Source organism: Amblyraja radiata, chromosome 21, assembly GCF_010909765.2.
Source record: "Amblyraja radiata isolate CabotCenter1 chromosome 21, sAmbRad1.1.pri, whole genome shotgun sequence".
NCBI classification, from domain to species: domain Eukaryota; kingdom Metazoa; phylum Chordata; class Chondrichthyes; order Rajiformes; family Rajidae; genus Amblyraja; species Amblyraja radiata.
The window spans coordinates 17,948,731-17,962,750 of NC_045976.1; the positions used below are offsets into that span (position 1 = coordinate 17,948,731).

General features: G+C 38.6%; 1 protein-coding gene across 1 annotated transcript in view; it reads left to right on the top strand.

Annotated features, from left to right (window-relative positions):
* Positions 1 to 14,020, top strand: part of lamb1 (laminin subunit beta 1) — an 84,487-nt gene that overhangs the window by 44,936 nt on the left and 25,531 nt on the right. Inside the window, exons 24-25 of the mRNA XM_033039669.1 lie at positions 9,770 to 10,139; positions 13,012 to 13,196. Of these exons, the coding sequence (XP_032895560.1) occupies positions 9,770 to 10,139; positions 13,012 to 13,196 (555 nt within the window). The remainder of the gene's footprint in view (positions 1 to 9,769; positions 10,140 to 13,011; positions 13,197 to 14,020) is intronic.

Here is a 14,020-nt window from a genome sequence, read left to right on the forward strand (position 1 = left end):
TTTTTTATACCATTAACTAACCATTAGTGTCTTTCTGAATAGTACATTTTATCACGTGCAATCAAACTACATTAATATTTTGATTTTTTTTGTACATGAAGTTGGGATGGTGCATTACAAGTTCATAAAGTTTAATTTAAAAAAATAGCATGAATTGCAACTTGATTTGTAGAGAATTAGTTGTAGAACTCGATGTTCAACTTTAAACTTTTTAATAAGGCTTTAAAATTAACTATTTTTTCAGTCCACTGCTTGGACTAAAGTTGTTGTGGGATTTCCTGTTGAAATTCGCAAAGTGAGATTCTGTTTCAAGACATAAGAAGTATTAAGTCCATGCATAATGTACACACTGTAGAACTAGACCATGATGCTAATTTGGAAAGTTTGTGGAATGTATCGGGGCAATGATGCTGCCTTGTTTAACATAGAATGGAATTTTAAGTCAATGATATTGGAGAAAATGAATTTGCAGTAAATTGATATGTTTTATTTAAATGCAATAATTTTTTGTGAATGAGTTGATATCATTCATATCAGCAAATATACCAAATGGTTAATTCCATCAGTTCATTGGTTGCTACACTGAAGCAGAAATGAAGAGCTTCATAAACAAAACCACAATCTCATTTTCCACATTGGAGGAGGATGATATGCCTGGAGCTCAGTTGCTGGGATCATAATAATTTCCAAGAAGGAAGGCTAGCCTAAGCTGGTAACGACAAAATGAGAACAAGGAAGTGGTGGTCTCTGCTGCCTGCTATTCAACTTCAAATGGTGCCAAGTATAGGTCTTCCACAATTATCTTTTCCCCGTGTAAATATTACGTCCATCCAGTGAAACAGTCGGCATGATCTTCACCACATACCATCTCCAAGGAAAACGAAACAACAACCAGTGCCCATGACCTTTTGTTGCTCACCAATAAAGGTTCTGATAATCTTGGAAATGAAATTTACTGGTAACTCCAAGTGTCAGCCAAGCCTTTGATTACTTAAAGAAAGCTGGATTTGAACATCAAGATCTTGGACCTGGGGCAAAATGTGTGGTGTACCAGTCAGTGGAGATTCCTGCAATATTTTGGTGTGAGAGCTGGGCTACATAGAGTGGGCACCAATGCAGTTTATAAATTTGAGGAATGGACAAGCCAGCATTGTTCTCCTTTCCAATGTCAACAACCACAGCATTGAATATCAAAATGTTGCAGATGCTAGAAATCTAAGACAAAAAAATCAAAATCTGAGATAAGAACAGGCTGGTCTGTATCTGTGGGAAGAGACAGAAATACAATATTACAGGTCATAGAATCCTCGTGAGCTCTGACAAAGGTCTCAAAATCTGAAATGCTTATCCATTTCTCTTCCCATAGCTGCAGCCTGACCACCTAGGTTTTCCCAGCATTCTCATTTTAGATCCCCAGCACAGAAGCTCTCATTACACTTGAGGACTTTGGACAGCTATCTCATTCACATGCCTAGCATGAGAGTCCCAAACCTGATACCATTCTCTGCTTTGGAAATAAATTACCAAGCAGATAGCTGAAAAGATTTAAGGATGTCAAGAATCATATTTAAGTGCTTAAGTACCGGTAATAGAACAATAAAATTCTGACTTGATGCAGCTTTAGAGTTTCATTAATGTGAAAACACAATATTCAAATATCTATAATAAATTAATAATCAGTACTGCTAGGTAATTGGCCCATAATAGTGCAAAATGTAAGTCTGCAATGCAAGCAAAACAAAGTCTATAGTAGATCATAGTTGCTGAGGTAAGATTGTGGTTAGTGTTGTCTATGTTCACGAGCCAGATGTTTGCTGGAAAGAAGCTGTTTTTGAAACTGGAGATTATAGTCTTCAGGCTTCTGTATCTTTTCCCTGATGTTATTGGCAAGATGAGAGCATGGCCAGGGTGATACGGGTCTATCCTTATAGTTGCCTTGTTGTGGCAACGTCACCTGCCTGCTTTTGTAGTCTTTGAGGTGGCTTTGATGGTGGGGAGATCAGTACCCATGATGGAGTAGACAATATCTACCATTTTCTGAAGCCGCCTTCATTCCTGGGCATTCAAGTTCCCAAACCAGGCAATAATGCAACCAGCCAGTGTGTTGTAGATCTGTCAAAGTTCAATGGCGTATTCCTTAACATACCAAATCTCCTCAATCTTCTATGGAAATTGAGTCATTGATGAGATTTATTTATCAATTCGTCAATGTGCTATGCCCAGGACAGATCTTCAGAGGTATGTATACCCAGGAACTTGAAGCTGTTGACTCTCCACCATCGTCCCCTTGATGAAGACTGGTTCATGGATCCTCAGTTTTCCCTTCCCGAAGTAAATAATTATCTCCTTTGTTCTGCTAATGTTGGGAGCATAATTGAATAAGATTATAAATGCTCCTCCTGTATTCTGCCTAATCATTACCCATTATTCCTACAACTATGTTGGTATTGTCTGTAAATTTATAAATTGGCTTGGAGCTGTGTCTGGCATTAGCCATGGGTATAGATAGATAGAGAGAGAGAGAGAGAGAGAGATGTATTTGGCTCTTTGAAAAATGAAGTATCCACACTGATCTTAGAAATGGTCACACAAAGTGGAGAGCATAATATTTAGAACCCCGAGTCCATGTGTCAAACACACACAAGCCCTGCCTATGTTGGCAGCAACTCTCAAACCACCCACTCACCTGCTTCATCTCTGGAAGTATCTGCAGTAGCCACATTGGTCTCGATAGCCAACTCGGAAGCTACAGAATCAGAGCGGTAGTAAATTGTCCTTAATCCCAAGAGACTGCCTCAGAAGAACTATAGCAACTTCTAAATCTAGAAATGGAATTGAACAATAACTGTTAAAGAGAAAGGTGATGGTTCATGGGTTGTTAAATTCATGTAATCATTGACAAAAGTGAAAATTGCTCGTAAAGTGGATTAATGGGCAAACTGTACTTTTAAGGTGGAGATGTCTTTTATCCGTGACAGAAACACAGCTGGACTGTGTTACACTGCAGAATCATGCGATCATCATGTGCAACTAATGGCTGCAGTATTTGGTCTCAAACTTGTTGAATCTTGTGACTTTTGAGCAGGGAACTGAACTGCTTAATAAACTCTTCCCCCCCCCCACCCCCCCCCCCCCCCCCCCCCCCCCCGGCTATGAACAACCTTACATATTTACGTTTCAATCGCAGAAATAGTGAAATATTCAATTGAAAATTAAAGATACTGCTACTATTTTATACTGACATGGGGCCAAACGCCATCTAGCATTTCTGGTTTATGACAGTACTGTTTTAGAAATTATAATTACGGGAGCGAACTGTTTGGGTACTTTAGAATTCAGGGGAATGTTAGGTGGATATGAAAGTGTTAAATGAAATTCAATTTGAAGAAATTAGTTATTGCATTTTGTGGAATGACAGACAAGGCAAAGGAATGCATGATAAAATACGAGGGTGCTGAATATGTAGAGGACCAGAACTCTTAAAGTGCAGGTTCATAGACTCCTGAAGATAGCAAAACCGGTGTAGATTGACAGATAAACTTAAAATTTATAATGAGACACATGCATATATAGATTCTGGCATGGAATATTAGAGTAAGCAGATAATGCTGAAAGTGTAAAATTTAAACCATATGTATAGTTCCGGGTGCATGGTTTTGATCACATCACTGGAAGGATCACTGAAAGAGGAGATGCATGACGATGTTGCTGAAGAATTAGTAATAAGCAATTTCTTGACTGGGTTATTTATTTATTTGGGTCACTGAGGTTTACAAGTTAAAGTCTTTGGGTAAACGTATTTACTTTCTCAAACCATCCATATATTGTAATATATCTCTGAATGCCGTTACCGATGAAAAATTATTCTATGGCCAAACATTGAATATCTGGCTTTCAAACTACCTTGAAGTTTGCACTCAAACATGTCACAATTTTGAAAGTAAACTATCGTCAGTATCTGTTGTAGAAGTTAATAAGCAACAGTAGTTTAACTCTGTCAATGAATGTTTAACTAGCAAAAAAACTTTCAATGTATAATTAATGTTGGCTATATTTTGGAAATAATGTTGCTTAATATTTTATAATTAAACTATATTTGTAATTTTTATCACCTCTTTAATATTTTGACATTATATGTATTGCCTACTTTGGAGCACCAATCAGTTTTGCTAAAGCATCATTGATTGCAACTCATTCTCAAGGAGTGAGCAAGTTTGATAACTGGTAGTTAATGTACTATGTAATATCAGGTTCCACTTCATATCATAGCATGAGCACTTAAAAAGGCTCTGTGTGTAGGAGCTTTCATAAAGTTTGTTAAATTGATGGCCTGTCACAGTCAGATGTGATATCCTGCAGCTACCTTTGATCTGTTGAACTCCGAGGGTCTGTTCTATCAAACACAATGTCACAACATGATGATAATGATCTGTGTAAATTTGGTTAACTGTGTGAACTTCCAGACTGTATTTCTTCCTTTGTTTATCGGATTGCTTTCCATTGTTAAAACATCTGTCTTTTGAGGTCAGTAATTTCCTGTTTTAGTTGCATCCACTGCGGCTCATTTCTAGATCAACTGACTGATTCACATCAAACAACTTTTTAAATTAGATTTGAGGACTTTTTCCAAACAGCCATACTACTTTCTTTATACAACTATCTTGTATGTGATTGAACTGGTCAGCAGTAATTCATAATTCGGGGAAACATAACTTGATTATGTTGCTCGACCCAAAACGTCACCCATTCCTTCTATCCAGAGATGCTGCCTGTCCCACTGAGTTACTCCAGCATTTTGTGTCCATCTTTGGTTTGAACCAGCATCTGCAGTTCCTTCCTACACATTTGGTTCTTTTGCTTTTTCTTTCATCCCTTCATCTTTCAAAACCCCATGCACTGCCCAGAAAGTGTTCTTTTTTTTCAAGCGTTTATGGAATATTTCATAGCAAGTTTCAAAAATAATGATGCATTTATTTCAAATAATAGCCTTATAGGAAATTCAAGCAAATTATTGAATTGGTGTAAATATTTGCGGTTTGGCTGAGGATTTTTGTGGGGGGTTGTCGTGGCGGGTAGACAAAAGAACTGAATGGATACAAGTCATCTCTGACCCACAGGGAAAGTCCAGGAGGAGAAATAATATATTCTTGTTCATAGTGGTAGAATTATTGGTGGATGTATCCGTATTAAGGCAGTAACTGTTATTGTGCAAAATTCAATGGTTCGAAGGGAAGAAATATGAACATTCAGAGTTGAGCTGTGTAATCCAATTGAAATTCCATGATGGATAAATAAGACAAAGGCTGTATTTCATTTTTTAAAATCTGATTTCAGTAAAATGAAGTCAATTGAAATTTATACTCTTAACTTTCTGGATTGCTGTCTGAAGATTCTTCTGTTTTAATGGTGAGTCTGTCTGTTTTAATCATTGTTAATGGATGCCAGTGTACTTATAATTAGCACTAGTCGGTTTTTATTAGGAAAACAAGATCTGAAGCATTTTGATGCCGGCATTTATAGTTTACTAGCGAATGCAATTTGTTTGCTGTTTACAAAGTCCAAGTTTTTGCAGATTGTTGAGCCTTATTGCATAAATGTTGAAGCACTCAATTCTCACAGTATGGTCTAAGGAGTTCAGAATAAAAAATATGAGAATTTTTCATGACATTTTGAGTCTCAAATGTACCAATTACAAGAGGAATGTGGTGGTTTTGGAGAGTATGCAGAAAATATTTACCAGAATGCTGGCTGGATTTGCGGGTATTGGCTATAAGGAGCGGATGTCAAACTTGGATTGTTTTTTGTTAAGAGTGTCGGAGGTTGAGGGGAGACCTGACAGAAATATGTAAAATTGGGAGATATACATGGGGTAGACAGGGTGGAAATGCCTAAGACCAGGGGGCATAGCTTTAAGGTCAGAGGGGGAAAGTTTCAAGATGTACAGAGCAAGTTTTTTTTACAGTGTGGTGGGTGCTTAGAATTTGCTGGAAGCAAATGTTATACTGATGTTTAAGAGGCTTTTAGATGGGCACAGGGATATGGAGGAATATTGATCACGTGCAGGCAGAGGAGATTAGTTTAACGGAATCATGTACACATTGGTGTATGTTGTCAGTCCGAGACTTTCTCTTACTAGAATGTGTGGAAATGTTGTGTTTTTTAGATCAAATAACAGTGAAAGTTGATAGAAATTGTGAGCCTGCCTGCACAGAATATTGTTATATGGGAGTGCAAAAATGAGACTTTAATTGAATGGTTTCTGAAAAGTGTTGTCTCAACATGGTTATTGCCACAGAAAAATGTCTAGTGCTTTAGTTCAAAGGTTGTCACAGTCTAAACTTTAAATTGTACAGATCTCCAAATTTAGGATTAGGAATCAGAAATTGGTGAGAATTTCTATATTATATTGAAAGTCCTGTTATAACATTGTTATGACCAGTTCCTGCTTTAATCAAAAGTAGCTGTTCTCACTTTTCATCTATGTTTGGAAAAATTACAATCTCTCTGGAGATGGCAGGAAATGGTGCCAGACAGTTTACATTTATAGAGAAGTGCACAGACTTGCATTTAAGAGCAATCTGAACCAAATGGGTAGGAATGGCTTTTATGCTGTTGCTGTTATGAAGAAGCTATCATGTTGAGCTACATCGGAAAAATGTTTTTGCTTTCAGGAAAAGGGCATGTATCCTTGGCAAACAAATCCAAAGCTGCTGTAGTTATTCTAGGAATTGTAATTAACTTTTTTCAGAGGAAAGTCTTCATTCAGAGGAAGGAAACTGCAGATGCTGGCTTAACACAAACAAAGACAAAGTGCTGTAGTAACTCAGTGGGTCAGGCATCATCTCTAGAGAAAATGGATAGGTGACATTTTTGGTTGGGACTTCAGGAATTCTGTACTATATGGTTCATTAGAACAAAGGAGAATTACAATTGCAGAAAATAGATTGACTTCAAGACTAAATCAGGGTCCACTGGTCAATACATAATCTTGAGTATTTGTGGGGCAGGAGATCAATCAATTATGGGCAAGCGTTGATAACAAAAAGTGTGGCCAAATTAATATATGAAGAATAGAACAAATTTCAAAAGATATTTATGACGTTTTGTACCACCATCATCTATTACGACAAGTGATGGCTTCCACTGATTGTCGCCGGAAGCTTGCGTCCTTTTCAGGACAGACGATGACAGCGAGCTCAACATTTGTAACAAGATGGACACGAAGAAGAAGAAGATGAAGAAGAAGACTTAGACCAGAAGTTTAGTGAGTCACAGTGGGCAAAGAGAACTACCAATGGTTGTGATTGTTTATATTAAGACTAATATTAGGTAAACAATCTCGAGGGAAATTGAAGCTATACTGCATTTAGCATGAATGTTTCAAACTTGTACTTTGGCATACTATTAGGAAAGTATACAGAAAGGTTCCATAGTACCTGAGTATTAAAATTCTCAGTACCTGTTCATATCAAACACATCAAATCGGATGCAAAAGCAAACATTACAAGCCTTTCTGGAAAGAAGGGATGGGTGACGTTTTGGGTCAAGACCCTTCTTCAGACTTCAGAAACAGAGATGCTGCCTGTCCCACTGAGTTACTCCAGTGTTTTATGTGTATCTTTAGTGTAAACCAGCATCTACAGTTCCTTCCTACACATTACAAGCCTTTACCTGGTCCATGTGCATCAACAGCCAGGTGAAGGAAGAGTTGGATAAATTAAAATAAAGTTAAGTTCTGGTGAAGATTGAACCCAAGTGATTGAGCATTGGTTGTGTCTAAAGTGAACAAAACTGTTGGAGATGTCTGATTGCAAGATGACCTTATACCAGGCTGCTGGGGAAGTGCATCCAATGCGTGTTGATACTGTGATGTGTGCAGAGTTAAAAGGAGATGGACTATATCAGGCATGTGCTTATGTGCAGTTGAAAGTGGATAAGAACTCTGCAATGCACACAATTCTCATCTGCTCGTTTACCACATGTGGATTCACTTATTGAGTTTGGGAACATGTGGGGGCTGGGGGTGATTTGGATTGAGGGGGGTCAGGTCATGCATATGGTAGGGGCCAGGGTTAGAGCCCAGAGTGCGTCAGGTGGGTGGCTAGGACCGGAATCATTGGAAACTTTGCACACAAGCTGAAATTGAAGCTTGTTGCATCCATGACACTTGTTTTTTGTATGTACTTGCCAAATGCCTTGGTGGTTACTCACATTTCTATTTGTTATCCACGAGAATCCATGAGCCTTTCAATCACAAATAATTAGGACATTGTATTTTGTGAGATGATGCTTGTTTGAGTTTTTACTAAATGCCTTACAGATGTGAGCTAATCACTAAAGATCTCTCAATCTACAATGGACCAGTTAGTTTATAGTATCGAAGATAGACACAAAAAGCTGGAGTAACTCAGTGGGACAGGCAGCATCTCTGGAGAGAAGGAGTGGGTGATGTTTTGGGTCAAGACTCTTCTTCAGACAAAGTATAGATCTTTGCCATTGGATTGCAATCTTGAATTTAGAGTAGAGCATTGCCTCTGTAGAGAAACAATTTATACATTTCTATTGGATAAACCTTTTATTTTGTTCAGACATCACAAACATTTTATTAGTGATTTGTGGTTCTAAATCTGACAATTATGCAATGATGGCCCCAGTCTTTTACCTCAATGTGATTACATAATCGAAATGCAGAAGTGTTGAAATAATTTTCAACTTCAGATGCATTGCAAAAAGCAGAGAATGCACAACAGCAATGGAGTTGGCGAAGATAGTAGATATATTGGGAGAAAATGGATTTGCTTATTGGCAGAGAGTAGATGAGTGGCCTGCCTGTAAGGATTGCTGGCGAAGACTGCATGAGTGGAAATGGCCATTCAGTATTGTGAACAGAAAAAAAATCAAACTGCATGATAGCTGCTGTTCGTAGAAGCATTCAAGGAAATCTGACTCTTGGAAAAAGAATGTTGGAATGTTGGCTGAAATATGCAAAGGGTATCTTGTGAAAATGGGAGATAAGATAACTCTAATCTCAATATTTTCCAGAAAGATACAAGAAAATACATTTAATCTTGTGACTGAGTGCATCTCAGAAGTTGATCCAGCCAGGACTGGAAGAAGGGATGCAAGATGTCACGGCATTGAATGAAGAAACATCACCCTAATGAAGTCAATATGTGGATATAATGCTGCCAATAATACACATTGCTTTTAGAACATCAAAGCTTTGGGTGGTTGGGTGGGACATGACTAAACTAAATCTGTAAATGATCTTTTCAAGAAAAGGAAAGCAAAATTCTGTAATTTAATTTTGCTTTGTTGTTTGACTTTAATCCCACTTGCATTCAAATCATGTGATTAGCATTGATATACCTTCTGTGAAAGCTGGGCGTCCTCTCGTATTGTTCTTGTGTTACTGGCGCTGCCAGTTTGCCAGTACTGGGGCCTTCCACTAAGTATGGAGTCTTGCTCTTCCAAGGCTTTCAAAGAAAATTTATTTGCCTAGAAAACAATTGTCATCTTGACTCCCAGTTATGCAAGGACCTCTGAGCTATTTATATTATAAGATTTGAGATCTGTTGCCACAATGTGGGTGCCAAACAGTAAAAGATGTTCGAGCCAGGAGGAGGCGGTGTGGACAAAAAACGTTTGTTCTTGTACATCAGATGTTTGGACCAATCCCTTCAGTTTTACCATATGGAAAGTGCATCAAAAAATTGTGTTTTATTTTTCATGAAATGAATGTGCTTGTTCAATTTTGTTTTACTTTAAGAATGTGACTGCAACGAACTTGGCATCGAGACACAGCAATGTAACCAGACAAATGGACGCTGTGTCTGTCGAAAAGGAATTGCAGGTGAACGGTGTGATAGATGTGCCCGAGGCTACTTTGGAACATTCCCTCATTGTGAACAATGCCACGCATGCTTCAATCTCTGGGATAAAATAATTGACGAGCTGACCACTCAAAGTAGACAACTTGTAGAGCAAGCTGATACAGTCAAAGCCAATGGAGTTATTGGTCCTTACCAAGAAACTGTTAATGCCGTGCAGGAAAAGATTAATGAGATACAATCTCTGCTCGCTGCAAATCCTGCAACACAACCACTTGACAATATTGAAGATCTTTTGGAAGAAGCCAAGTAAGTAGGCTCAGTTCATGCCAACGTTCTCACCATTCTATGTATGCATGAAGAAAACTGCAGAGACAGTACGGGTTGTCATTGAATGAAACATTGGCCGTACCTGAAAAGAAAGAGAAAACAGGAATTATATTAATATAGACTTTTGCATCCATTTCAAAATTTCCCAAAGCCCCATAATCAATGAAGTGTAGTTTCTATTTTAGAGTTTGAGTTGGACAGTAATGAAATTGGCCCTTCTATCCATTTGAAATTGACCCTTCTGCCCTATGTGGTGTATCTTATGCTTACCAGGACCCGTCTAAATGCCTGTTGAATGTAGTGATTATATCTGATTCCAGCATCACCTCTGGTAGTGCATTCCAGAATATCAATCCCTTCAAAACCTCTAAAACTCCTCCTTCTTGTCTTGTTTTAGATACGTCTACAATGGAAAAAATATTTGTCTAGCTACCTTATTTGTCTCGCCTCTAGTATTTCTATCTACCTCTATCAGATCACTCCTCAGCCTCCATCACACCAGGGAAATGTACCTGGCCTATTCAATCTCGCCCCATAACTTTCTCCAACCCTGGCAACATCTTGAAGAATTTTCTCTGCACTCTAAGAGCAACTGCATTCTTCTAACGCAGTGACAAGAACTGCACAGAATATTCTAGGAATTGCCAAACCATAAAGTTGCAATGTGATGGCCCAATTCTCATATTCTGTGGCCTAACCCTTGACACAGCATGCCCTGTATACAGCCTTCATCTCCCATCTACGTGGATCACCACGTTCTAGGAGCCATGGATTTAAACCCCAAAGTCCCTTCCTTTCAACAATACACCCGAGTGCCCTACCATTTACTCTGCATGTCGTGCCCCCCCCCCCATTTGACTTTCCAAAATGCACCACCTTGCACTTATTAGGATTAAATTCCATCTTTAATGTTCTGCCCAACTTTTCAGTTAATCGATATGATGCTGTAATATGGACAACCTTCCTTGCTATCGACAACTCCACAAATTTTTTTGTCATCCTTAAACTTACTATATATTTCTCCTATGTGTACATTTAAGTAATTAGTATTCACAAATAAAAAGGTCCCAGCACCAATCTCTGTAGTACACATTTTAGACTTCCGATCAGAAAAACATCTCTTCACCAATATCCTCTGTCCTATCGCTCAACCTAATTTGGATGTAATTAGTCAGATGGTCTTGGGTGCCATGCACCCTAACGTTCTGGGTAGCTGACCATGTGAGACCTTGCCAGATGTCTTAAAGTCCATATAGACAACATCTACTGTCCTGCCTTCTTAGTAAAATTAGTGAAGCGTGGTTTCCCCACACAAAGTTTTGCTGACTACCACTGATGTATATAAAACCTATCCTTTAGAGTTTTCTTGAATAATTTCCTAACTGCTGACACAAGGCTCTACCTGTCTTATTCCTGCTGCCTTTCTTAAATGAAGGGACAATGTGAGCCAACCTAAGGGGGTCATCTCCTCCCTTCTCATAGCACACTGGAGTAGACTTCATCTAGTCCTGGGGGTTTATCCACTCGTGCATACCAAGACATCTAACACCACCACCTTCTTTGTACTGGCAAGATCCAGCCTATCAGTGCACCTTTCCCTGAACACAGTCTTTCGCAGGTACAAATGAGATGTTGTTGACTTGTACAAGTTTTTTCCTGATACTATAGTGTATTTATTGTTTGAACTTTTTTCTCTACAATGTGGAGTGGGTCCAATGTCAGTAAGTTTGCTATGAGTAGGAAGGAACATGTTTGGGACCATTTAGCATCAATTAACGTGAAACTAAAATGTAATTAACTGAAGAATCCAAACACCCATGGATTTATTCTAAAATCACTATATTGTACATTAAAAAAACTGTAATGGAGATTATTTTTCTGGCCATTGTACTATTTGTTTTTGTACTGTATGCTCCTAAGAGAAGATGATTTAAAGGTTGTCTTGGGAATCGCTTGGATTAAACAAAACATGAGCCAGCCAACATTTTTTATTTCGAAATCTTGGTTGATACACAGCCCTCTTTCTGTTGGTTTCATTATGTTAGTCTTAGCTTGTTCTACTAGTGGTCTGGCAGCATGTTTGTTCAATCTGGAAATGTTTATTGAAAGAAACCATCTGCAACGCAGCTGTAAAATAATTTTCATGCTCTACAAACATTTTTAGGCTCGGTTTAACAATCGAGGCTCATGTTTGGAGTTGCTCCAGGATTTCTTTAAAATCGCAGAACATCTCTTAAGTTCCTCGGGTTATTTCCACCCGGAGTTGAAAAAAATAATAGGTCAAAGGAAGAATATTGGGTATTTTACACCACCTAGCCAACCCAACTCTTTTAAATGTAGTCTAACCTTCAACCCCTGGTAATCTGATTCGTTCTAGATAGTTGAAATTGAATGGAATTGTAAAATACTTTCTTTTATACCCTGAACAATTCACCATCCTAGACGGTTGCTCAGACCCATAGGCATGCAGCACAAAAACAAGCCCAGCCCGTTTGTCCAGCACATCCGTACCTCTGGTAGACGAAAAATGCTGGCGAAACACCGCGGGTGAGGCAGCATCTATGGAGAGAAGGAATTGGCGACGTTTCGGGTCCGAAACATCGCCAATTCCTTCTCTCCATAGATGCTGCCTCACCCGCGGATGTTCTCCAGCATTTTGTCTTCCTTCGATTATTCCAGCATCTGCAGTTCTTTCTTAAACATCCATACCTCTCTCTTTTTGTGAATGGTCATGTACAAGGGTGTTCAAATTCCTATGAACACCAGTTAAAAGTGTTGAATTAAGGGCTTTCACAAATGCCATTCTTAAATGAAATAATGGTACTAAGCTCTCAAACTCTTGATATTTCAGGAAGAAAGTAGCTGATCTTGCAAAAAAGGTGAATTCAATAGAATCAGATCTTGCAGCAACAGAAGACCAAAATAATGTGACTGCCATAGAACTAAATGATCTTCAGAGTGACACTGAGGGTTTGAAAGCTATTGTAACTGAGCTAGCAGAGCGACTGGAATACATTAAGAACTCTGATATCCACGGCAAGTATAGATTTCTATTTAATGAAGTTGTAATATAACTTCAAATGAAAAGTAACCTGCCCTGCACATCTGTGGTTGGTTTGCCCTGAATTTCAAATGGTGCAAGTATAATTTAGAAATGCCAAGCACATTGCAACATTCTAAAGAATGTTTAGATATTCAGATTATTTCAAAAATGTAACTGCTTTTATAAACATATTGTTAAAAATTGCAGCAGGATCTTGATCAGTTGGGCAAGTGGGCTGAGAAATGGTTGATGGAATTTAATACAGAGAAATGTGAGGTGTTGTAGTTTGGGAACACTGACATGGGCAGAACCTAAACAGTGAATGGTAGTGCTCTGGGGAGTGTTGTAGATCAGAGGGATCTAGGAGTACAGATACATATTTTATTGAAAGTGGCATCACAGGTAGATAGGGTGGTCAAAAAGGCTTTTGGTACATTGGTCTTCATCAATCAGAGCATTGAGTATAGAAGTTAGGTCGTGTTGCAGTTGTATAAGGCATTGCTGAGGCTGCATTTAGAGTATTGTGTTCAGTTTTGGGCACCATTTTATAGGAAAGATGTTGTCAAGCTGGAAAGGGTGCAGAGAAGATTCACGAGCATGTTGACAGGGCTCGAGGGCCTGAGCTATGGAGAGATGTTGAGCAGGTTAGGATCCTATTCCTTGGAGCACAGGAGGATGAGTACAAAATCATGAGACAAATAGATTGGGTAGAAGCAGTCTCTTGCCCAGAGTAGGAGACTAGTTTCTTGCCCACAGTAAGGAAATCGAGAACCAGAAGACATAGTTTTAAGGTGGGGGGGGATAATTTAATAGGAAC